Source organism: Dicentrarchus labrax, unplaced genomic scaffold (assembly GCF_905237075.1).
Source record: "Dicentrarchus labrax unplaced genomic scaffold, dlabrax2021, whole genome shotgun sequence".
In the NCBI taxonomy this organism is placed as follows: Eukaryota; Metazoa; Chordata; class Actinopteri; family Moronidae; genus Dicentrarchus; species Dicentrarchus labrax.
The window spans coordinates 26,030,867-26,056,045 of record NW_026136713.1 but is presented as its reverse complement, the minus strand read 5'-3'; the positions used below and the strand labels follow the sequence as shown (position 1 = coordinate 26,056,045).

Genomic DNA, 25,179 nt, shown 5'->3' with positions numbered 1-25,179 from the left:
ATCAACATCAGTGGTTGCAAGCAAATAGATTTAACCCTGAAATTATGCTTATGTACATTTCTGGTAATTAATTAATAATTCAAGTAATAACCTGTATCAAAATTAGAGATGGAACGGTTCAGTTCAGTTCATTTGAAATGAAAAAGGCTTGTGCAGAAAAAAACACACAGATCTTCCTACACACTTTACAGTCTTTTCTCATTCCTAGGTCATCAAATATGGACATGAGAGGTGGACCACTAGATGTCTCTAAATCCTACACACTGGACCTTCAAGATTTGACAATGTTGTACCAAAAACACACAGAACCCAACTGAAAGCAGCAATATGAACCTGAATGTTGTCAACCGTTCCATCCCCTGTCAAAATGTGTCCAATGAAACCGTCTGTGAATTTGCTAGCCAGCATGTTGTTAGCTTCAGAGTCTGGAAGTGATTATTTGTCATTTTGAGGACTTTTCGTAGGTCTTGCTACAGATTTATCCATATTCTAGTAAAAATATGAGTATGTATGAGTATGACTCATATAAAAGATGGACGTCTCCACTTCCTCCATTTCGATTTTTTTAGTTTGTTTCATCTGCTTACATGGAGGCTTTATGAGCAATTCTGCACTCAGACACCAGGGGGAGATAGAGAGGTTCTGGCTTCACTTTTGGAGAGCTGTCCATGTCGTCCATCTTTACATATGTGAATGGTCTGACTATACAGATGGAAATTATACTGCATACATTTCTTTGGACTTTTGTAAGTGACGAGAATCCAAACTGAGTTCAGCTGGAGGAGAGTGTCAGAACTGTCATGTTTGATGTTGTCCAACTGTTCCCTCAGTGTCCCGGTCCTCTTGGCTGTTTCTCTCAGTGTTTGGCAGGCATTGGTCACGTTGCTATTCTTCCTGATCGCTTTGATAAGGTTGTCAATCACCTCAGCAAGTTTAAACACCAATATAACTCCTCCCACAACCTGATGATGATGGAAATACGTCCCAGTACTTTATTTAAAAAAGACTGTAACTCAAAATAAAGTATGGTGAAATCGATCTTTAGATTCTGTCCAGTTCGTCTGGCCATGGCTCTCAGAATTTCAGTCATGACTTGTTTGTCCACTTGCTCTGGTTCTGGACAGTGACTCGTCTCCATCAGTTGCTGAGGCCGCTCCTGGAGTCTTTCTGCAATTTTGTTGCACTTCTCTTCTATCTCCTGAGCCTCTTTCAGGATGCTGCTGAATAAGAAGAGGTCAATGATTCTATCAACTGGTCTGAGGATCAAACACAACCACGTGCAGGCCATGGTCCTGTTGTATTCCCACCAAAAGGGCTCCAACTTGTGGCCAGATACCTCAGCTTCTCTGCACAGTGCTGCTTCTGCTCAATCCAGGAGTAAATCAGCTCCACCAACTCATCAGCGATGCCCATGATGGAGGTCTCTGCGTCCTGCTGATCCTCCAACCAGAAAGAAAGTCTGAGAGGGGAATGTCAGAGAACAGATTAAAGGACAACTGAGAAAACTCCATCTGCCGACGATGACCATCAAATACAAACACCGTGAGATGGACATTGAGTCTAATCTCCTATTTATAGGGTCAAGGAACTCTCACTCTAGGATGCTGTAAAGTGATTGTGGTTTAACAAACTAACATTCAAATTTGGAAAAATTTGGAAAAATCCAAGATAAAAGCACAAAATACAGTACCTATATACTTTAAGGTGACACGGTGAGGAAATACTTTTCCCCGAGAAATATTTTGAGTGTAAAAAAGTAAAAAGAGTGTGTGTTTGAGTAAACCCTGAGCAATGGAGAAGTTCAATGGAGTTTTTTAAACTTCTGCTGAGAACATAAAGAAATGTAGTCCATGCTTGGTTTGAGGCAGTGTTTCTGAATAAGTGAAATCTAGTCCAATGCCTGACGAAGGAATCGTTTTGCATTGCATCAAGAAACAAACACATTTCAGTTTGTTGGACACTGAATAGGTTTTTAGCCATAATTTAAGAATGAATTCAAGATTTTCACAACTGTTGACTGTGACAACACAATGAGTAATCAATAAGTAGCACAGTATGGACTTTCATCCACTCTGACCTTCCCTTCTTGCAAACAGCGTATTGTAGCGTGGAGCTAACTGCGATCCTGTGAGTTTCACCTCGAGTTCACAGAGAGGAAGAGCAGCTAAAAGTTCCACATTTATACTCTGTAAGAATCCATCTTTACATAGTAACTGGAGTCATACATACTGTATGCATGATCAATATAGTGACTTCCACTAAGTGACTAAGTGACTTCCATTCAGACACAAAATACACTCTACCTTTACCTATACATTTTATATATAATTCCTTCAAACTCTTTGTCACTTATTTCCTATGAGTCTGACAGACATGGAGGTAAACTGCAGTTTGATATGACCACAGGAGGTAACTCTGGTTTCACTTTGTTGCTGCAGTGAAGCTGATTTAGATTTTTCTGTCTGAACATCAGAGTGTCTGCACAATAAACTTCCTCTCAGGATCTGTGCACTGTGAGCTGGGTGTATACGGAAAGGCTGAAAGAACACACTGTTCCATAAAGCAGAGTCTCTTTATACTGAAGATACCATGTTCAACTCTCTCTGGTTGTTTGAACAGAATCACAATCCATACAGCTCTCCACTGTCTTAAATATACAGCATCTAGTTTCCTTTTGCACCTTGTGAGGAGAATCACAAGAGTTTTATTGTTATTATATTTAGATATTTAAATCTACAGAATGAGAATCAAAGACAGAAAATAAGAGTTTCTTACCTGTTGTGAAAGTCTGTTTGAATAAAGTGTGAAAGTGAACTCAGGCTCTGTTTTTGTCCGTCTGCCTGACTGTAGCAGAGTTTCTTATCTGAGCAGCTCACTTCTTGTAAGTCATGTTCCTGTAATCTTCTAGCTGCAGATTTTCTGCACCAGGGGGCAGATGGGGGGGTCTGGGAGCATGTTTTTTCCCCCACTGACAGCAGCTATTGGCACTAAAAAACATGATAGCTGCCCAATAAAACCTTCATCCTGTTTATTATCTAATTGTTCTCTGACTGCCTTCATCATTCTCAACCCAGAACACAACTAATATTTAGGAAGACTTATTTTTCTGATTTTATTATTTTTAAATTATATAACATAGTATTACTGATCTTGAAACCTGCTTCTGTTCAACTGTGCCCTCATCCCATAATACTGTAATAGATGCTGATATTTACAGTAACTGAACTTCAGCTCTGGTCCAATCAGAGAGGCTGAGGCCATGTCATTGTCAGATATCATGATCAAACATACATCACATTAACTGTCAGCGGGTTTTCTACCCAGAAGTTATTGTAAACTAACATTGTGATTGCTTGCAGCTAATATTGATGTTAGCCCTATGAAACCATGTGATATAATATCCCTAACACAGAAACCTCTCTTGTGTTATTAGTGTCAGTCTTTGATTTTAGTGTGTAAACTCATTTTGCCTTCAACATTATAAATAGCAATAAGAAACTCCTTTCTGCTCAAACTGTAATGGTACGATTACTTTACAAACATCACCAAATACAACCAGCTTCTAACAGCAGATTATCTGACTAACAACTTTCTGTCTCATTTTATTTAAAGTCAGACTATAACTGCCATAATGATGAATGCGAAACTTCTCAATCTTAGAAACCATCATCACTGGAGTTACTTTTATACATAAAAAAAACTTTTTTTTTTTACTTTTATTACACAGAAACATTTTGAAGCCAGGACACATTATTACAAACAGTTTTCAAATATCAGGTTTAATATGATTCTGGACACATTCTGTTTGTTCGTCACACTTCAGCTCAGTTTCTAAATATTACAATAATTACTCTTTAAATTATCTTTACATAAGGCACACTGTGATTGTACTGTAAACTAACTATGGTTTATGTTATATTATATTATTCAAGGCTGGATTACTACAACCCTTTTTTATCAGGTTGCCCCAATAAATCCTTTAAAACCCCCCCATTTTTTAAAAACCCCCCACAACAAAAAAAAAAAAAAAAAAAAAAAAAAAAAAACCCCCCCCCCCCAACAACCCCCCCACCTTCCCCCCCTTTAAAATAAAAATTTAATTTTAAAAACCCCCCCCCCCCACAAAAAACCTCCTCCTCCCCCCCCCTCAAATCTTAAAAAAAACATTAAACCCCCCCCCCCCCCCCCCAAAACACACTTAATAAACTTTTTTTTTTTTTGGTTCTTTTTACTTTTAAAAAAAAAAAAAAGCCAAAAACCCCCCCAAACCCCCCCCCCCCCCCCCCCAACCCCCACCCATTTGTTGGGGGGGGGGAACCCCCCCACCCCCCCAACAAAAAAAAAAAAAAAAAAACCCCCTTTTTAAAAAATTTATTTAAGGGGTATAGAAGGAGGCTCCACCACCCCCCCTTTTTACTTCCCCTAATCACCAAACAAACGGGGTTTACCTTTCGCGCTCCCCCACTCCCCCCCCCCCCCCCCCCCCCCCCCCCCCTCCCCCCCCCCCTTATCCCCCCCCCCCCCCCCCCCCCCCCCCCTTTTTTTCTTCCTTTCCCTTCCCCCCTTTCCCCCCCGTCCCCCCCTCCCCCCCCCCCCCCCCCCCCCTTTCCTTCCCTTCCCCTTTCTCCCTTTTCCTCTCTCCCTCTTTCTCTCTCTCCCCCCCCCCCCCCCCCCCCCCCCCCCCCCCCCCCCCCCCCCCCCCCCCCCCCCCCCCCCCCCCCACCCCCCCCCCCCCCCCCCCCCCCCCTCTTTCCCCCTTTTTTTCCTCTTTTCCCCCTCCCCTTTTTTTCCTTTTTCCCTTACCTTTTTCTTTTTTTTTTATTGTTTTTTTTAATTTTTTTAAAATAAAAATTTTAATAAATACTTTTTTTAAAAATAAATTAAAATAAAAAAAATTTTAATTTAAATTTAATTAAAAAAAAAAAAAAAAAAAATTATGTTCTTTAATCATTCTTTAACTACGAGATAACGGGAGAAGTTACTTTCAGCTGTTTACAAGGTTCATTCATTAACAGTTGGTTTCACCCAAAAGGGGGCGTGGTCGTTCTGAAGCCCTTATCTATTGTGAGTAAATGAGCAACAGTCCAACTTAAAGTTAATATAAAAATCTGGAGTTACAAACTAATAAGAGATCAGACTTAATCAACAATACACACAGAAATCCAACATATTAAATCTGTAAAATCAGCAGTGAGGTTCTGTGTGTTCACGAAGAGTTGTAGACTTCAGACTGTGTGATATTTGTCTCTTTGTCTCTAAGTGTAAAAGGATTATATATGAGCTGAATCTGATAAACCTGCGGAACCTCAATAAGAACCTGTTCTTACATGAGGCTCATTCAGGCTCAATATTTTCTTCCTAAAGTGCTGAAATGTCCTTAAAATGTTGTTTGAGTCTCGATTTCAAAAGTAAAACAGAAAAACAACAAATCTGGATTCAAACTCAATATAGCAAAAATAATATAATTTTGAATAAGTTTGAATAAAACGCTGCTGGCTCGATAGAAAAGTGACTTGTGTTCATTGAGGACTCTTCATCAACATCTTCTTCATGTCTTCAGTTACTGGAAGGGAAAGGTCAAAGGTTAACCAATCAGTGTCCTCTCTTTTCCCCAGCAGTAGACGTATGGATGCAGTGTCGAAAGATAAACAATTTACTGTTTGCGAAGACCCGCCCTCCTGTTCCTAACCTGTCAATCATCACTTTATAGTAATAAGGGCACAAATTTACCATCAAACTTTCAACAGTTACTACACTTGCTGTATGTGCATCACATTCAAAATATACATAAAATACCAAAAGTACCCATGCAGAATATTGTATATTGAATTAGTGAATTATAATTAATTATAATTAATAATCGCAGCCTCTCTGTGGTTTGTTTCCATAGCCGGTCTGCTCCGACTGAAACTGCTGTTTTTATCATCTCGGTGAATTAAGGATTTATTTCCACCAAACCAGAGTTGGTGATTGAAACACATGTCAAATTATGACTTCACTAAAACGTATGAAATAAAGTTCATATTAATATCATTATTGTTACAATAATCAAATAGACAATCCAGACATGTACCTATAGCACTGACCTCTGTCCTGTATCTACAGCACTCGTATGTCCTGTATCTGTCTGGTCCTCTGTAACTTAGTATTATTATAAAAATGGACTCAATCAAAACTTTATTAATGGTCTCTGAAAGACAATTAGTGTAATGTTTTGGACTTGACTTAAACTTATAAAAAAGGTAATATAAATTGTATCATTATTGCTATTATATGAATCAAATAGACAGTACTAAGGGTGCTCCGATTGATCGGTCGATGATCTTAATCTACCTAACTAACTAATTAAAACTCTCTATTAACACCAATCAGAAAAGCTGATTAGCTGACGGATTCATTCTGATGATTCATTCAGTCTTTGACACACATAGATTTACTTGGAGCACCACTCGGTATAGGTCAGGGACTGTTAGTATTTTGTAGAGAAACAGAGAGAGACGTTATCTGATGGATGTTTAACAAGCACGAAGCAGGTAAATCAACAGTTCGGTTTTTGATAGGCAATGTCGTAAACGTGTCTCCTTGTTCGGGTTACGGTTGTGCGGTACGTGACTTACCTGACCTGCATCTACACCTCTGACTTATATAACAATAATATGGTTGTTGAATCAAATAAACAGCACTGACCTCTGTCCTGTATCTGTCCTGTCCTCTGTACCTTAATATTATTATTATTTTTGGAGCTATTGTCAATAGGATTGTATGAAACAAATGTGGCTTTATGTACAACATTCCCAAATTTGGTTATACTCAAATCCAGCATTGAAGATTTAGGGCCTGTTAAGTGCATCAGGCCACACCTTCAAAAGTTTGGTAACCAATTACAGAAACACAATAACCTATAAGTCTTGTTTGGCTTCATCTTAATATGCTGATGTACTGAATATGGTGAAGATTAAATGAAATATATGCTAAAAGAAGCAAAGAAATCCAAAATGGTGAAATGGGTTTAAAGCGTGAATGGGAAACAGAGAAAGTCGGGAAGGTCAAATTTTTTAAGTTGCGTTACAAACAATTCGCTCATTGGCAATAAAAAGTGATTTAAGGAGTGAGTGGAGATGACATCATGAGCTCACCATGCAGCTGTGTTCGGGGGCAAAGGTTACACCTTTCCCTGCTCTCTCCTGAGATCCACTGCTGCTGCCACTGACCGAGCTCTTCCTCATGATCCCTGAACCACAGACACAAATATATTATTATTTTATATTATCGTTAATGTAAACTTTATTATTCTGTTTTTCCCACAGGCTGCAGTGTGTCCTCTCACCTACAGGGGGCAGCATGTCCAGTCTCTGCAGGCTGTTTTTGCGAGACGGAGGGTAGTTTCCAGTCTTGGAGAGGCGGCGCTGGCGGTGGTTTAGCATGGCAGCTGGAGAGACAATGCCGGGGGGCGGGACTTTACCCACCCTCAGATAGAGCTCCTCAATCTCTCGCTTCTGATTGGACTGCAGGTTCTGCACCTCCGCCAGGTGTCTGGGATCAGGAAGGAAAGTTAAAAAAAAGATCCTAATAACAATGTTCATCTCAGTGTTCAGAAGTTATTTATTCCATTGAAATCATTACAGTAATTTAAGAAACATGCAACGACTAGTACACAACTCCATATAGAACAAAGAGTTTACACATTGTTTATTGATTATAGATTATTGATTGAATCAACCATATTTAGAACATAGTTCTAGGGTTATAGATATTTTCCATATTTCACAAATGTAGTTCCATGGTATTTGGGTAGAAACAGTTCCCTGTGGGTTCACATTATTCCACTGGCATTGTTTCAGTTCATTAAAACATTAAACAAACTCAATCAATATCACACTGTTTTCCATTGATCAGTTACCTCTTACGGAGCTCCTCCAGCTCCACCCACATCTCCTCATTCTCGCTCTCTGATTCGTCAGAGCTGACATAGGGTGCCGGGCGGCTCCTTGATTGGCCAAAGCTGCCACCGCTCATACCGGGGCTGCCGGTAAACCCCTCCCACAGGCTGATGCTCAGCCTCTGACCCCCCTTCCTTTTCTTCTCCTCCTCTTCCTCCTCCTCCTCCATCTTCCTCCTCCTCTCTTCCTCCTCCTGTCCTCCGGGGTTGTCATGGTAATGCAGAAGGTGTCCAGGTGGGGAGACCGTCACTGTGCTGATGCTGCTCTCGGATTCGCTCTGCTCCCCCGTGCTGCTGTCCGAGCTCTCTGATTGGTCCGGTCTGGAGGGAGGTGGTGAGTGGGCAGTGGGTGTGGCCTGACTGAGGGGGCGTGGCTCCTGAATACGCACAGCAGGAATATCTTTGGAGGGCGTCACCTGGAAACGACCAACGGTGAAGACTGAAGTTTTCTTCACTGAAAGAGAAACCAGAAGAAAGTCCTGAAGGTGTTACAGGAGAGAAAACGTTGGAAGAACTTTCATCTGTCCATTAAATGAAGGTACTGTGAATATTCACAGATCATTTCATATCAGTGGAGTCAGTCATCCAAGTCTCACTCTAAAACAAATTGTTGGTCGGATGGTGGACACACACACAGACAGGTATGTCTTACCCTCCTGTATGGGTGACAGTCCAGGTGAGGGGGGGGCAGGGGAGGACACCTGCACAAGAGGAAGAGCATCATCAATAAAAACATAAATAAAAATAATGTTTAATTTCATATTAACGGGTCAAAGACGTCTCCTCTGATTGTCTTACTCTGTTGTGACGACTCGAGACAAAGTCACAGAGCTCTCCTCTGGCTCTGGGAGCACTGGGAGCACTGGGAACACTGGGAGCACTGAGAGCACTGGGAACACTGGGAGCACTGGGAGCACTGGTCGAAACAGGAACAGTAGTCGGAACAGCAGCACTGGTCAGACTTTGACTGTTGGTCAGGCTGGGAGCAGAGACAGAGTTTGTACCTGTGAACCAGTTAAAGGATTAGTGAGTCTGTTCAGTCTGCTGTGATGTGTGATGTCACTCTGTGATGTCAGCGGGGACTCACCACGAGGGGGCGGAGCAAATCCGACCTTCAGCCGAACAGGACTGTGAGGCTGAAATTAAGGAACCAATAATTAATGAATGAATAAACCAGCTCTGTATAATCTGGTTACTGCTGCAGGTAAAGGTCCACGAGGAGCTCCTGAATGCACCATCAGCACAGGTAAGCACATGTTTAACAGACGCTCACCTGTCCTTGATGCTATTTCCTACCTGAGGTGCGTCTGGAGCCCAGCTGGATGGCGCCCCCTGCTGATAGGAGGGGGTGCTGTAGGACAGCTGGGAGGAGAAGGGAGCAGAGAAGGAGACATGGCTCGGAAGATGGAGCTTAGCACCCAGGGATGGAGACATGGGGGGGGGGGGAGCAGCCTGTGGGGAGGGGAACGGGGGAGACAGGGATTGGGGGTGAAAGCCCTGGTTGGGGGTCCCAGGTGGGGGCATGAAGGAGTGGGCCACACTCATGGCTAGAGAGAGTACATTAGCCAAAGAGAAGAGAGGTTGGTCCGGGGGGGGCCAGTGAGGAGGAGGAGGAGCTGAGGAAGAGGAGGTGGGGGTGAGGAGGGAGGGGTTACTGTGGACACGGTGGAGGCCAGTTGAGGAGTTCTGGGTGGGGAAGGGGTTGGAGTACGGGGAGTAAGGGGGAGATGGAAGGTGATACTGAGGAGGAGCAGCAGAGTCTGGGTGAGGGTAATGGAGGGGGTATGTGGGGGGCTGATGGGAGGAAGCTGCAGAGAGAAAGATGGGGAGGAGGGTGAGACACAATAACAATAACAACATTTGTTTATTAACATTAATAATATCATTATTGTTACTATTATATCGATCAAATAGACAGTCCAGACCTATGCCCTGTATCTAAAGCAATAACTTCTGACTTGTATCCGCCTGACCTCTGTAACTTAGATAATATTGTCAAATGGACTAAAAACTATTTATTTGCCTTTACTAAAACTTATGAAATAAAGTTAAAATGAATGATTTCAGCATTGGTAGTATTATATGGATCAAATATATATTATAGACCTCTATATACACTATATATGTGTAGTATAAATGTATATATTCTAAATATAATACTAAAAAAAGTCAATTGTATAGTCACTGTGGAATCTGAATGCCATTTGGAACATGATATCTACTATCCAAAGGTGTGTTTGCATGCAGATACATATACATGTATATACATATATACAGAATGCATGTTATTTGATTTTGCATATTTTGACCAATATACAGTGTTGGACTTTTATATAGATCATATGTTGCAGTGAGGCAAACTTTTGTCACAATTTCAAAAAAACAAAAGAAAAGAAACACAATTTTCTTAGAGATTTCCATCATCAGGATTCTAACATCTGACCAAGTGGAGAGTGCATCAACCTGGGCCCTGAACTCTAACTACTACTGATCACCCTGCTAAACCCCTGAGGGACGCCACAAGTAACTGAACACAGAGAACAAGATGGTTTATGTGTATCTGTTATATGAACAAATAGAAAAGGGGTTCATGTACCTGAGGAGGTGTGGAAAGACTGTGACCTCAGTGGTCTGACGGACGGGGTGGCCTCAGGGTCGATGTAGAAGTCTACTCCCTTCAGTGGGGACGGGTCCGCATCTGCAATGTCTGATGGGAAAACACATCAATTAATAATTCAGGCCATCTGATGCGAGTAAATTGGATCTATCTGAAAACTGCTGTCATATGATAAAATCTCAGTGGCATCACAAACTAATTTAAGAAGACAATAGCTGAGGTTGAAATCATTTTGAGTGGTTATATGGGATGTGAGCTATAAATATAATTTGGTGGTTGACACACAGTTCAGCCTGGTAGCTGCCACTAGTAGAGAGGGTTGTCCAGGCTCTTTTTGGGATTGTTGCGCCCTATAATGCCTGATTTCACGGCAGCTTTTCTACAAAAGGTTTTCGGTGTTGAAATTGCAGGACAAAATGAAAATTACAAAAATATTTGACATTATTAATGTGTTTTTATAGAATTCCTTAAAAATCTAAGGCAACTTGTTCCAGTAAGAATAAAATCGCACTGTTTGAATAGTAAATGTCAGACGCAGAAAGAAGGAAGTGAGTTTGATGACAGTATAACTCCCACAACAACTTGTGGTGATTTGATAAAATTGCACGTGTGTTAATTCTTGTGATCGCAACATTGCAACTTCCTGGAGTGGTTGTAATGTGTGCGCTGACAATAAAGTTAGTGACAGGAACAGACTACATGGTGTTAGCAGCTAATCAGTCCCTCCAGGGAATTTCAATATTGCAACTGCAACAAGTAACGCAAACCAATCCCTGTGAATTCTGCACAACCTTGCAATTTTGTCCAGTCACCACAAGTTTTCTGCAAATTTGACCATGATCATTGTAGTGTAAGTTTCACCGATCATAGCGGACCCCTTCACAATTTTGAATCATATGTCACTAAACTCCTCCTTGTTTCTAGTTGGGAAGATGCAGACGATAAAAACGTCACATTTACTAATAAAAATTACTGACTTCTTCCTTTTCCACTTTTTTCTGTATTTTTTGACATTTCTACCACAAAACACAAATCACCATGACAGAGGCTGTTGCATCCAGATCTATTACAAGAGCTGAAAAAATGTAGGTGAGTTAGATGGTATGGTTTGTGGTAACATTGGTGTAGTAACATATAAATCACAGTGATAGAGATGTGTTTGAAATAGGCCGCAACAATCCCAAAAAAAGCCCATGTAACCCTGGAAGGACTGACTATCTACTTCACTGAAGCTATTTGCTGTTCTACTTACAGGGATATGAGGTTATACAGCATCAGTGAACCAAATTCAGGAACACTCAGCTGCATTTGGGTTCAGTATTCTTCCTCCTTATCAAACTCTGTATCAGTATTTGTGCTGACTTTAGTTGATGACTTTTCTGATTCAGTACTTAAAAACATGTTTTTGGATCCGATTGTGAACTGTGTGACACATATCAAATCATCTGATCCAAACTTCTGAACCGATCTCTAAACTATCTTGTGTTTGGAAAACACTTCTCCCTCCACACTCCTTCCTTATTTTCTTACCAGGAAGTGAAGATGAGGACAGAGTTCTGGTGAGACCCTGTGCCGGTAGGTTTGGCTGAAAGAAGAATAAAACTAGTAAAAACATTTCTCAGTGTTTTCTGATTGATCAGGTAAATATTCCCTCGCACACCCACCGTGGACTCCATGGTGGTCAGGTGAGATAACCTATCAGTGTTGGCCGGCTGCAGTTGATGCATCATAGACTCCGCCCTCTGGATGATGTCGTACATGCGGAGGATGAATCCTTCTCGCTCTGACGGCAGGATGAAGTCTCTGTGCGTCTGAGACAGAAGAAAAAATGTGTAAAAATCGTAATAACAGAAACAAAATACAGAACAAGTGCTGAAAAGTTTCTATCACAAAGAATTTTAATCTCTTTATGTTTCATTTATTTCCAAATATATATTAATAAAATAAAATAAATGATATACAGAACAAACATCATCATTCATATCGTCTCAAATGCAACTGACCCTTCATAAGCCCTGCCCCTTTTTAATTCTGTGCTCCAACAACAGTTGAGCAACTTCCTCCTTCCCTGTACTTAGATATGCTACATGCTAAGCTAATCTATGTTGAAACAACCACATTTTGATGGTTAAAAGATAAAAGAGACATTATATATAGTGAGCTTCTGACTGAGGCTTGCTCAACTGTTATTCGTAGTTTTCAGTCAAGTGACTAACATACTAACGTACTAAAACAACGTACCAATATGGCGACTTACACTAGAAACCACAAATAAGGCATTTGAATAATAGCCATTAATTTTAACCATGAATATTTATATCACCTCTCAAAAGATGAAAAACAAAGATATGTGGACAAGCTGCAGGTTTTGGGTTGTTGTGATCCACATACAGAAGCCGCTGCAGTATTTATAGTATAAGTCACTGCCTGAGCTCCAGTTTGATCTTTAGATCTCTCTTATGGAGAATCCCTCCCCCCATACTGCCGCAGACTGAAAGCAGGGTTGAGATGTCCTCAGATCAATGAAGGCATTTTTAACTGATCCGATTGGCTATATTGAGCTTTATTGATCCCATCTTTTATTTTACATCAGCTCTCTCGCTGTCTGCCTCTCCACTGTGAGCTCTGTGGGAGAGACAGCGGTAGAGATCAGACACAACAAATGCCAATAAGAGGAATTAATTAATGTAATCCACCAAAAGATGTTGTTCAGGTCAATCTGGTGCTTCAGTGCAGCCAAACACTGGAGAGAGAATCTCCCTCCAGACAGCGACGAGGCACAAAGATTATAGAGAAGGTTTTATTGTGTAGAAGCACAATAATATCCTCCTCCTCCTCCTCCTCCTCCTCCTCCTCCTCCTCCTCCTCCTCCTCTGTTAGTGCATCCGATCACACAACAACTATCTGACATTATAAACCAGGTCTGTGTTCACGATCACTACCGTGGATAAATCCAGGCAGGAGTTTGAGAGGGTAAAGACGTCATATTCCAGGAGAAGCAGCGCTGTGCTCTGATTGGCTGCTGGTGCTCACCATCACAGAGGCGATGTCCTCCGGATTGTCTCCGTCCAGGTCGAACTTAAAGGTCACCATCTTACTGTTGTGAGTCTGCAGCTGGCACTCCACCACCCGGTCCACCATGTCTGACACCTGAGCGCGCGCACACACACACACACACACACACACACACACACACACACACTGTGTTATATATAAATACGTTATATATGATGTAATGTTTACTACCCTCACTCACCCCTATGATTTTCAGACGAGCCCTTGCTCTCCTCCTGAACTGCTTCGTAGCCGCCCATTTGACCGCTTCCTGGTTGCTCTTGTCTGATTGGCCATCATTGCCGTCACTCAAACCTGAGGTCACATCAGAGGCGTAGCTACAGACAGACAGACAGACAGACAGACAGACAGACAGACAGACAGATCCTGTGGTTTATATAGTGAGTATTCAGCTAATTTAGAATAAGATTGAGGTTAAGGTCATCCTGATGAATGCACAGAAACACACCTGCCTCTGTGTGCCTTACCTGTCGACAGGGGAGGAGAAGCCGCAGACCGATCCAGACGGTGGCCGCTCAGCATTGTGGGACACAGCGATGCTCTGGAGACAAACAGAAAGATTCGGACTGAACTGATCCAGAATCAGTTCCACCTTAGTGTCTCCTGATGATGACCTGCTTGTTTTCCCATGATTCAAAGGGAAGGTTGGTTGGTCTAAAGCTCTCTCAGGTCAGTACTGTTTTATGTCCTCTAGAGGGAGACAGAGATCCATCTCTCCAACATCAACACACCTGCTGCATGTTCACCTGTACACCTCGACAATTACTTCAGTTATCAATTAATACAATTATTTAATGAATATACGTCAGATTATATACTTAAACTTACTGTAGATAAGAAAACAAATACTGTTGGTGTGTCTTGGTGTGTACAGTACATAACAACACTCGGATAAGAACAAAGGTAATTAGTGGTGGAAGAAGTAAAAGTATCAGTACCGCACTGTGAAAATACTGCATTCAGAATATTAGTTACAGATTAGTTATTCTGCTTTACTTCAGTTTCTGTCACATATATAAAGTTCCAATGTTGATATTAAACAATGTTACCTTGGGGAAACGCAGCACAGGGAGGGGCGGGCCTTTGAATGGAGCTCGGGTCACATGGAGAGGAACAGCTTCACGTCGAGGAGTCTTCTGGGCCACCGGAGCAGGGGCGGGGATAGAAAGTAGGGGGGCGGGGTTTGTGACTGGAGGGGGCGTGGTTTCAACCTTATCTGGGACCCCAAAGGAACCGAAGGAGGTGTCCATCTCACAGTCCGCTGCCATGGCAACCAGAGACGAAGAGATGTGAAAATTAATTATATGAGTAATTGATATACAATTTCTAATAAAATTATAAATAATATAAACAATAATATAACAAATGCAAATTATATAGAAATAATATAATAATATGCTGACATGTAGTGGAGGAGTATGAGGTATGTTTGGAGATCTTGTCGTCCTCCTCGTCTCTGTCTCCGTCTCCGTCTCCTTCCGTCCGACTGGAGACGCTGCCGATCCCAGAATCCACCGGGCTGCTCCATGACAGCGTCGAAGATGTCGTCCTTAAAGAGGGCGGGGCTTGGATCCAGGCAGGGAAGGGCTGTGAGTTAAGACATGAGGACTACTCACTGGCTAATCAATTAATCAAATAATAATAATATATTTGAAGGCAGGTGACTGGTTAAATGTCACTGTCATCAAATGAAAGTAGTTCCTGGTTTTAACTGAAATCCATATTAAAGATTGAGAGCTGAGGAAGGTTCAAATGAAACCTTTCTGACTGTAGGAGTAAACGCTGCCAGCAGGAGGCGCTGTGTGTCACCAGCTTCAAACACACCTGACTGGCCACCTTTCCAGCAGACGAGCTCGTGGCGGCTGCAGACTTCTGATTGGCCGCTTCAGGTGACTGGGGGGCGGGATCAGATTCTTCCTCGATGACGGCTTCCTTCTGGCGGTTCTCCTCCAGCAGGCGGTGCTGTTTCTCCCGCTGACGCTTTATGGCCGTCACTCTGTGTCTGATCGCCATGGCAACAAGCTTATAGTCCGCCTCACACACAAATCCCAACACCACCTGAGAGACAGACAGAGAGAGAGACAGAGAGAGAGAGAGAGAGACAGTTGAGACTTAACCTGTTGGCCTGCGGGGTGATGTCATCGGCGCGGTGCTGTGGGTACCATCTCCTGGGCGACCTCCTCGGGGACGTCTTTGTACAGCTCAAACAGGAACTCGATGGCGTTGTTGTCTTTGTATTTCCCGTGGAGCTTCTTGTTCCCGTCCATCCTGAGCCAGAGCTTCAGCGCTGCCTTCGAGCCATCATCGTCCTCGGCCAGATCCACGTGGACTCCCACCTGCTCCTGGAAGAACCGGTGATCCAGCAGGTCCTGAACCGTGAACCTGCGGGAGGAGACCGAGAGACTGATGATCATCATCCCACAGGTGTCTAAAGGGGTTAGGGTTTTTCCATTGCCAAAAATTTAGCCTAAATCTGGAATGGATTATTTAGCCTCCTTCCAGACAAGCTAGCATGACGTATTTGGTACCACTGGATGCGTTGGGTCTTCTAGTTCTAGAACCAGTAGTAGGAGAGTTTGAACTACTTTTGAACAGCAACTAAAATTCTCCGGTAGCCGCTTTTTTAATTACACAGTCTATGGTAGCTTTATATATCATCCTCTTCATCATGTGCTTTCAGCTGTTGGTTTGTTAGTTTGGTAGAGATCAAATGAACTGAACGAGTGTGAAAGAGAATTAAAAGGTGTACATGCTGTGCTTTGATTGGTCACGTTACCTCTCATTGCTGTTGGTTCGAATGCAGCCTTCAATGATCTCCTTCAGCTCGGGGACTTTCACTTTGGAGAAACTATTGGGTTTGATTCCCTGAGAAACAAACACAGAGTCAAACACACAAAGACAGGAAGCAGTCAGCACTCGCTCGGGTGGGTGGAGCCTTACGTTGGTGACTTTGCGGTAGATCTGGGCGGCGTTGTGACACTCGGAATACGGATACTCAGACGTCGCCATCTCCAGCATGCACATGCCGAAGGCGTAAACGTCCACAGCCTCATCGTACTTCTCCTCATACATCTCCGGAGCCATGAACTCTGGGGTCCCTGAACACATCACCAGTCACAACATGAGGTACAACAGAAATCTGACTCACAGATTGATGTTTGCAGTAATTAAAAATTAACAGTTTCAAACCCAACAGTTTTTATCCTGCTGGCTCTCCGTACTCGCTGTGTTCTTACCAATGACACTCTTAGCGAACGAGGCCTTCTTGAGCGTGGCGAGACCCAGGTCTCCGATCTTGACGGAGGCGGAGGGTCCAGTTATGAAGACGTTGTCACACTTGAGGTCTCGGTGCAGGATGGGGGGGCAGCGTGAGTGCAAGAACTGCAGCCCCTTCAGGATCTGGAAGCTCCAACGCTGCAGCAGCTTCAGCTTCATCTGACGGAACCTGCGCAGGTACCTGAAGTGGTTGAATGGAGACAGGTGAGCTGCAGGAACGGGCATTCAGGAAGTGAAATGTTTTTTTTTATGTATTTTAACCACTTTGTGACTTCTTTTAAAAAAAATACTCCACAGTAATACAACAGGACCTCAGATGGATCCTTGAGGAACTCCACTGTACAAAGCAGCCATAGAGGACCAGAAATTGAAACATTAAAGGTTCCATATATATGATCCTGAAGCATATTCTGTATTATGTCTCTATAATAATCAGATTATTGATCAGCAGACAGTGAACAGGTTGTAGTGGAGCTTTGTTCCTCTGCTGTCTGTGGACTGATCTCTATGTGTCTCTATGTAGGATGAGGGTCAAAGGTTGTGACCTTTATGCTCCCGAGTGCCAACAGTGGGCAACACTAGCTAACGTTAGCTTATAAATGGAGTCCGCTAACGTCTACAAACACAGAGTCCAACACAGAGTCCAACACAGAGTCCACAACACAGAGTCCAACACAGAGTCCACAACACAGAGTCCAACACAGAGTCCACAACACAGAGTCCAACACAGAGTCCACAACACAGAGTCCACAACACAGAGTCCACAACACAGAGTCCAACACAGAGTCCACAACACAGAGTCCAACACAGAGTCCACAACACAGAGTCCAACACAGAGTCCAACACAGAGTCCAACACAGAGTCCACAACAGAGTCCACAACACAGAGTCCAACACAGAGTCACAACACAGAGTCCAACACAGAGTCCACAACACAGAGTCCAACACAGAGTCCACAACACAGAGTCCACAACACAGAGTCCAACACAGAGTCCAACACAGAGTCCACAACACAGAGTCCAACACAGAGTCCACAACACAGAGTCCACAACACAGAGTCCAACACAGAGTCACACGTACAACAGAGTCCACAACACAGAGTCCAACACAGAGTCCAACACAGAGTCCACAACACAGAGTCCAACACAGAGTCCAACACAGAGTCCAACACAGAGTCCACAACACAGAGTCCACAACACAGAGTCCAACAACACAGAGTCCACAACACAGAGTCCACAACACAGAGTCCAACACAGAGTCCACAACACAGAGTCCACAACACAGAGTCCAACAACACAGAGTCCACAACACAGAGTCCACAACACAGAGTCCAACACAGAGTCCAACACAGAGTCCACAACATAGAGTCCACAACACAGAGTCCAACACAGAGTCCACAACACAGAGTCCAACACAGAGTCCAACACAGAGCCCAACACAGAGTCCACAACACAGAGTCCAACACAGAGTCCACAACACAGAGTCCAACACAGAGTCCAACACAGAGTCCAACACAGAGTCCAAAGTCAAAGCTAACATTACTGCAAAGCTTGTGGAACATATTGTCTGATTGTGCTGTTAGCTGGATAACGAGCTAGTTAGTAGCATAGAACTAACGGTGCAAATAAAATATAGGAACACTGCAGATTGTAACGTTATTCAAAATATGATTGTCAGTTATTTTACAGCTTTCAGTGTTTGTCACTGTTGGCCGACGCCCAGGACGCTGACTGCAGTTCACTGAAAAGCCACTGGTGGCGCTGTTAGCTACAGTTCACTGAACGTCACATAGAGAAGCTTTAATACATTGTGAAAGCGATTAATGACTATAATCTATTGATCAACAGTCAGAAGAGGGAAGATAAGGTCAGCAGCATCTTGAACAAATTATATATCGTTAATAAGATTTAGTATACTTTATTTTTGATTTAATTGCTTTGTTTTAGAATGGGAATGTATTTAATATTTTAATAGCAGCTTGTTTGAAATGCTCCAGAAACTACTGACAAGAATGAAAAACAACCTGAAACCACAAACACAAACTCTGCACTCAAAACCAGGACAGATAGTTCAGGTCCAGGTCTAGGTTTTGTCTTAGATTGTGGACTCACGTCTTGAGGGTCCCGGACGTCATGAGCTCCGTCACCAGGATGGTGCATTTGTGGCCCCTCAGCGTGGACTTCCAGGAGTCAAAGAAGCGGACGATGTTTGGATGCTGCAGAGCTTTCAGCATCTCCACCTCTTCGTTGAACCTCTGACGCTCCATCTTATTCAGACGGTGAGTCTGATTGGTTGGAGAAGATCAATTAACACATTAATCAGCTGATACTCACTCACCTGGAGAACCGTCTCATATTACTGCAGAGCATGATGGGAACTCAGCACACACACACACACACACACACACACACACACACACACACACACACACATATATATATATATAAATGTATTAAATTAAAACTTAAGTCAAATAAAATAGAATAAAAATATTAAATAAAAACAATATAAAATGAAATAAAACAAAATAAAGGAAAATAATTAAAATAAAATGTAATGCAATGTAAAATTATATTAAATATATAAAATTAAAAATTAAAAGATCATAAAATACAATTAAAATTAAAATTACTGTTTTAATGTCACTTATAACATTAACATTTAATCTGTTTTTGTTGTACTTTCTTTTTCTGCTTCAGTTCTCATGTTCAGTTTATAAAATTAAATAAAAAATGGGTTCTTACAATCGAAAATATATAATTATTAACTGTCAGGAAACGTTACAGATCATCAGGAACAAACCTGTGACATCATTCATCCAGAAAATATAAACATAAAGAGGTTGAGTACCATAAACAAACAACAGGAAGTTCAACGCAGAGGGCTGACCTTTGACCTCATAAACTCTGTGTGTGTGTGTGTGTGTGTGTGTGTGTGTGTGTGTGTGTGTGCGTGTGTGTGTGTGTGTGTTGTTATCAACATCAACCAGCAGCCGTCTGTCCAATCAGATACTGTTACTGTGTACAGTATAACAAACTGCTGCGTCAGCAGTAACACTATCTCTCTCTCTCTCTCTTTCTCTCTCTCACACACACGGATGTCTTACTGATTCAGTAAAAACTCCCCAGTACGAATACAATAAATAATAAACAATAAATGATAACATATAAAGCTGTAATAATAAAGTTGTAACAATAACAGTATAAAGCTGGAATAATAACAGTATAAAGCTGTAATATTAACAGTATAAAGCTGGAATAATAACAGTATAAAGCTGGAATAATAACAGTATAAAGCTGGAATAATAACAGTATAAAGCTGTAATATTAACAGTATAAAGCTGGAATATTAACAGTATAAAGCTGGAATAATAACAATATAAAGCTGGAATAATAAAGCTGTAACAATAACAATATAAAGCTGTAATGATAAAGCTGGACTAATAACAGTATAAAGCTGTAATATTAACAGTATAAAGCTGTAATAATAACAGTATAAAGCTGTAATAATAACAGTATAAAGCTGTAATAATAACAGTATAAAGCTGGAATATTAACAGTATAAAGCTGGAATATTAACAGTATAAAGCTGGAATAATAACAGTATAAAGCTGGAATAATAACAGTATAAAGCTGTAATATTAACAGTATAAAGCTGGAATAATTACAGTATAAAGCTGGAATAATAACAGTTTAAAGCTGTAATATTAACAGTATAAAGCTGGAATAATAACAATATAAAGCTGGAATAATAAAGCTGTAACAATAACAATATAAAGCTGTAATGATAAAGCTGGAATAATAACAGTATAAAACAGGACAATTTCTCTTAATTCCAGGGATCTCTCTGTTGTCTCTGTTTCTGCTGTTTTTCTGCCACCACGATGCACAACTGACTGAGAAATTAGTCGACTTTGGAATTCTAAACAGTTTCCTGATGAGTTTCTGGTCTCAGTCTCTAGTTTCAGTCTTCTTCCATACAGCATGATGTTCATTTATGAAATGATGGTCCATTTAGAGTAAAATAGACCATAAAGCAATGGTTTCCAACCTGGGAAAACTGCTGGGGGTCGCAAGGCTTTCTTGATTTTAAGGCATGTTAGAAAACTTAAATAACACACACAGTCGACCTATGTCTCAGCATTTGGTTCTCTTCTGTGAATAAGATCAGTAAGTTGTATAATAGATCAATTACTGAGCATCAGGGAAGAGAAAACTATTAATTTGTCAGAAAATAATCCTATTAAGTCTGTATGATCATTAAAAATGATAAAAAATACAGAACACAGACAGAGAATTGTCTAAAAAGAGAAAAAAATCTGCTGAAAATTAATAAAATCTCTGGATTTACACAAACTTCCTGCAGTTACTGAGTTCACTGTTTATGTTCATTGTACAGTTTTGGATTTAATATAAAATATCCATAAAATCTGTCACTTAAGCAGGTCATCAGTTTACCAAATTATAGAAAATAGGCTGATAGAACAATGGGGGACGACAGACAAACACAGGAGGACTGAAAATGATGGTGAGACACCTTCATAATGAAATGTCCTCACAGTGATACAAGTTAATGAGTGTGTGTGTTAAATATTTACTCTCATCTGCTATCACTGCACTTCCTCATTCTCAGCCAATCAGAGCTCAGCGTCAGTGTCCAATAAAACTATAAAGTCTGCTTCAAAGCTGAGAAACACTCTGATAACAGACACATACACGTTTACTTAGCTCACTTCTGGGGACGTTACATAGACACTCATATCCTGGAGACCGACCCTTAACCTTTGACCCTGAAGTCCACAGTGAACAGGACCAAAATCAATCTAAAAACAGGTTGGACGACATGTTTCCTCGAAAGTCTTTGTGATAGTTCATGTTTATTTCTGCAGTTTAATATGGGGCCTTATGTAGACCGACTCACTGCTGGAGCCTCTAGTGGCTGTTTGGGGAACTACAGGTGTCCATATGCAGCGTGCTGTGACTTATAATCTGAAAGGTTCTGTATAAATGAACACGTACTTCCTGTTGAGTCTGTTGGTCTAATCTGCCCTTGAATCTGCTCAGTGTCCACGACAACAACCAATGTTACCATGACGACAGGTCTGACGTTAATTAAAAAGTTATTAGAAACACACACATGATGCGTGAGAGTGTGAAGCAGATTCTAATCAATAATCAAATATGTTCCTGTCGGTCTGGAGGTCTTACTCTAAACCACGTGTTTGTCAAACAGAAAGTTGTCAGAGGTTATGATGAGCTCTGGTTACAGGAAGTCTCCTTCATAAACAGTCTGCAATGTAGAGCTCTGTGCTTTATAATGCAGCAGTCTACAGTGTAGAGCTCTGTGCTTTATAATGCAGCAGTCTACAGTGTAGAGCTTTATTTGTTATAATGCAGCGGTCTACAGTGTAGAGCTCTGTACTTTATAATGCAGCAGTCTGCAGTGTAGAGCTCTGTGCTTTATAGTGCAGCAATCTACAGTGTAGAGCTCTATTTGTTATAATGCGGCAGTCTACAATGTCGAGCTCTATTTGTTATAATGCAGCTGTCTACAGTGTAGACCTCTGTGCTCTATAATGCAGCAGTCTACAGTGTAGAGCTCTGTGCTCTATAGTGCAGCAGTCTACAGTGTAAAGCTCTGTGCGTTATAATGCAGCAGTCTACAGTGTAGAGCTCTGTGCTTTATAATGCAGCAGTCTACAGTGTAGAGCTCTGTGCTTTATAATGCAGCAGTCTACAGTGTAGAGCTTTATTTGTTATAATGCAGCGGTCTACAGTGTAGAGCTCTGTACTTTATAATGCAGCAGTCTGCAGTGTAGAGCTCTGTGCTTTATAGTGCAGCAATCTACAGTGTAGAGCTCTATTTGTTATAATGCGGCAGTCTACAATGTCGAGCTCTATTTGTTATAATGCAGCTGTCTACAGTGTAGACCTCTGTGCTCTATAATGCAGCAGTCTACAGTGTAGAGCTCTGTGCTCTATAGTGCAGCAGTCTACAGTGTAAAGCTCTGTGCGTTATAATGCAGCAGTCTACAGTGTAGAGCTCTGTGCTTTATAATGCAGCAGTCTACAGTGTAGAGCTCTGTGTTTTATAGTGCAGCAGTCTGCAGTGTAGAGCTCTGTGCTTTATAGTGCAGCAGTCTGCAATGTAGAGCTCTGTGTATTATAATGCAGCAGTCTACAGTGTAGAGCTCTGTACTTTATAATGCAGCAGTCTACAATGTAGAGCTCTATTTGTTATAATGCAGCAGTCTACAGTGTAGAGCTCTGTGCTTTATAATGCAGCAGTCTACAGTGTAGAGCTCTGTGCTTTATAATGCATAAGTCTACACTGTAGAGCTCTATTTGTTATAATGCAGCTCTGTGCTTTATAGTGCAGCAGTCTACAGTGTAGAACTCTATTTGTTATAATGCAGCTCTGTGCTTTATAGTGCAGCAGTCTACAGTGTAGAGCTCTGTGCTTTATAATGCAGCAGTCTACAGTGTAGAGCTCTATTTGTTATAATGCAGCTCTGTGCTTTATAGTGCAGCAGTCTACAGTGTAGAGCTCTGTGCTTTATAATGCAGTAGTCTACAGTGTAGAGCTCTGTGCTTTATAATGCAGCAGTCTACAGTGTAGAGCTCTGTTGTGTACAGTGTGTAAAATAAAGAATATAGAGTGTAAAATAGTGTATAAAAGTATTAAAAAAATTTTTTTTTTTTTAAAAAATTTTATAGTTAGTTTTTTTTTTTTTTTTTTTTATTTTTTTTTTTTTCAGTGTGTATTGTTGTGCGTGTGTATTGTTGTGTCAGTGTGTAGTTTGTATTTTGTGTATAATATTATATGTATACAGTGTGTATTGTTGTATACAGTGTGTATTGTTGTGTACAGTGTGTAGTACAGTGCGTATTGTTGTATACAGTGTGTAGTACAGTGTGTATTGTTGTGTACAGTGTGTAGTACAGTGTGTAGTACAGTGTGTATTGTTGTGTACAGTGTGAAATACAGTGTGTATTGTTGTATACAGTGTGTAGTACAGTGTGTATTGTTGTATACAGTGTGTAGTACAGTGTGTATTGTTGTGTACAGTGTGTAGTACAGTGCGTATTGTTGTATACAGTGTGTAGTACAGTGTGTATTGTTGTGTACAGTGTGTAGTACAGTGTGTAGTACAGTGTTTATTGTTGTGTACAGTGTGAAATACAGTGTGTATTGTTGTATACAGTGTGTAGTACAGTGTGTATTGTTGTGTACAGTGTGTAGTATAGTGTGTAGTACAGTGTGTATTGTTGTGTACAGTGTGTAGTATAGTGTGTAGTACAGTGTGTATTGTTGTGTACAGTGTGTATTTGTATACAGTGTGTAGTACAGTGTGTATTGTTGTGTACAGTGTGTATTGTTGTATACAGTGTGTAGTACAGTGTGTATTGTTGTGTACAGTGTGTAGTACAGTGTGTATTGTTGTATACAGTGTGTAGTACAGTGTGTATTGTTGTGTACAGTGTGTAGTACAGTGTGTATTGTTGTATACAGTGTGTGTTACCTGTAGCTCACACCAGGCCACCTCCACCGTTGTCTCCGTGTCCAGTCCTTTATAAACGGCCTTGAAGGACCCGCGTCCGATCTCGATGTTGAACTTGAGGAATCGTCCGTCAGGAGATGACGCCACTGCCTGCGTCTCCTTTTCGTCGTGCTCCTCCTCCTCTTCCTCCCTCTGTTGCCATGGTGACGTCTCCCTGTTGGCGTCCGAGAGGGTGGCTGTCGTCTCCTCTGAGGATTCTGAGCTCACGTCCTGATTGGATGGAGGGTTCGCTGCAGCCTCTAATTGGACATCTGAGGTTGGCATGGTAACGAGAGGAAGAGGAGTAGTCTGTTTCTCCTCCTCTTCTTCTTCAGGTCTTTTCTTGGTTTGGTAGTCAGTGGTCCGAGGCAGCATCCTCCTCCTCCTCTTCTTCCTCCTCCTCCTCCTCCTCCCTCCTCCTCTTCCTCCTCTTCCTCCTCTTCCTCTTCCTCCTCTTCCTCCTCCTCAGTGAGTCGTCAGTCCAGGTTGACCAGGTTGTGTCTGCAGTGTCACTGGTTCGAGTCCCTCAGGGTGACATCAGAGGAGCTGCCAGAGCGTTATTGATTCATTCATATGTTCATATTGTATTGATCGATCTGAAATAATCAATAGATTAAATAATCTATAACTAAATAACTAACGATATTAAATTATAATCAATTATATGATATTGTGTTATATTATATTATATTACATTATATTATATTGTATCATATTATATTACATTATATTA

At 41.4% G+C, this 25,179-nt stretch overlaps 1 protein-coding gene across 7 annotated transcripts in view; it reads right to left on the bottom strand.

The window, feature by feature from the left end:
• The window catches only part of LOC127374461 (serine/threonine-protein kinase WNK4), a 30,750-nt gene that overhangs the window by 2,741 nt on the left and 2,830 nt on the right, over positions 1 to 25,179 (bottom strand). Inside the window, exons 2-25 of one of the 7 annotated variants that reach the window (XM_051419783.1) lie at positions 24,429 to 24,992; positions 19,018 to 19,190; positions 16,868 to 17,088; positions 16,572 to 16,729; positions 16,408 to 16,496; positions 15,794 to 16,013; positions 15,456 to 15,689; positions 15,035 to 15,218; positions 14,681 to 14,892; positions 14,099 to 14,172; positions 13,813 to 13,948; positions 13,590 to 13,706; positions 12,221 to 12,367; positions 12,087 to 12,141; positions 10,536 to 10,646; positions 9,236 to 9,747; positions 9,027 to 9,075; positions 8,738 to 8,943; positions 8,592 to 8,640; positions 7,901 to 8,393; positions 7,328 to 7,533; positions 7,137 to 7,231; positions 1,337 to 1,459; positions 334 to 1,220 (exon numbers count right to left, since the gene is read on the bottom strand). In XM_051419783.1, coding sequence (XP_051275743.1) covers positions 1,400 to 1,459; positions 7,137 to 7,231; positions 7,328 to 7,533; positions 7,901 to 8,393; positions 8,592 to 8,640; positions 8,738 to 8,943; positions 9,027 to 9,075; positions 9,236 to 9,747; positions 10,536 to 10,646; positions 12,087 to 12,141; positions 12,221 to 12,367; positions 13,590 to 13,706; positions 13,813 to 13,948; positions 14,099 to 14,172; positions 14,681 to 14,892; positions 15,035 to 15,218; positions 15,456 to 15,689; positions 15,794 to 16,013; positions 16,408 to 16,496; positions 16,572 to 16,729; positions 16,868 to 17,088; positions 19,018 to 19,190; positions 24,429 to 24,821 — 4,194 coding nt within the window. In that variant the 5' untranslated portion in view covers positions 24,822 to 24,992 and the 3' untranslated portion in view covers positions 334 to 1,220; positions 1,337 to 1,399. Of the gene's footprint in view, positions 1 to 333; positions 1,460 to 4,932; positions 5,564 to 7,136; positions 7,232 to 7,327; positions 7,534 to 7,900; positions 8,394 to 8,591; positions 8,641 to 8,737; positions 8,944 to 9,026; positions 9,076 to 9,235; positions 9,748 to 10,535; positions 10,647 to 12,086; positions 12,142 to 12,220; positions 12,368 to 13,589; positions 13,707 to 13,812; positions 13,949 to 14,098; positions 14,173 to 14,680; positions 14,893 to 15,034; positions 15,219 to 15,455; positions 15,690 to 15,793; positions 16,014 to 16,407; positions 16,497 to 16,571; positions 16,730 to 16,867; positions 17,089 to 19,017; positions 19,191 to 24,428; positions 25,043 to 25,179 lie in introns of those variants that run through there. The other 6 variants (XM_051419781.1, XM_051419780.1, XM_051419782.1 and 3 more) reach the window with 6 other exon arrangements.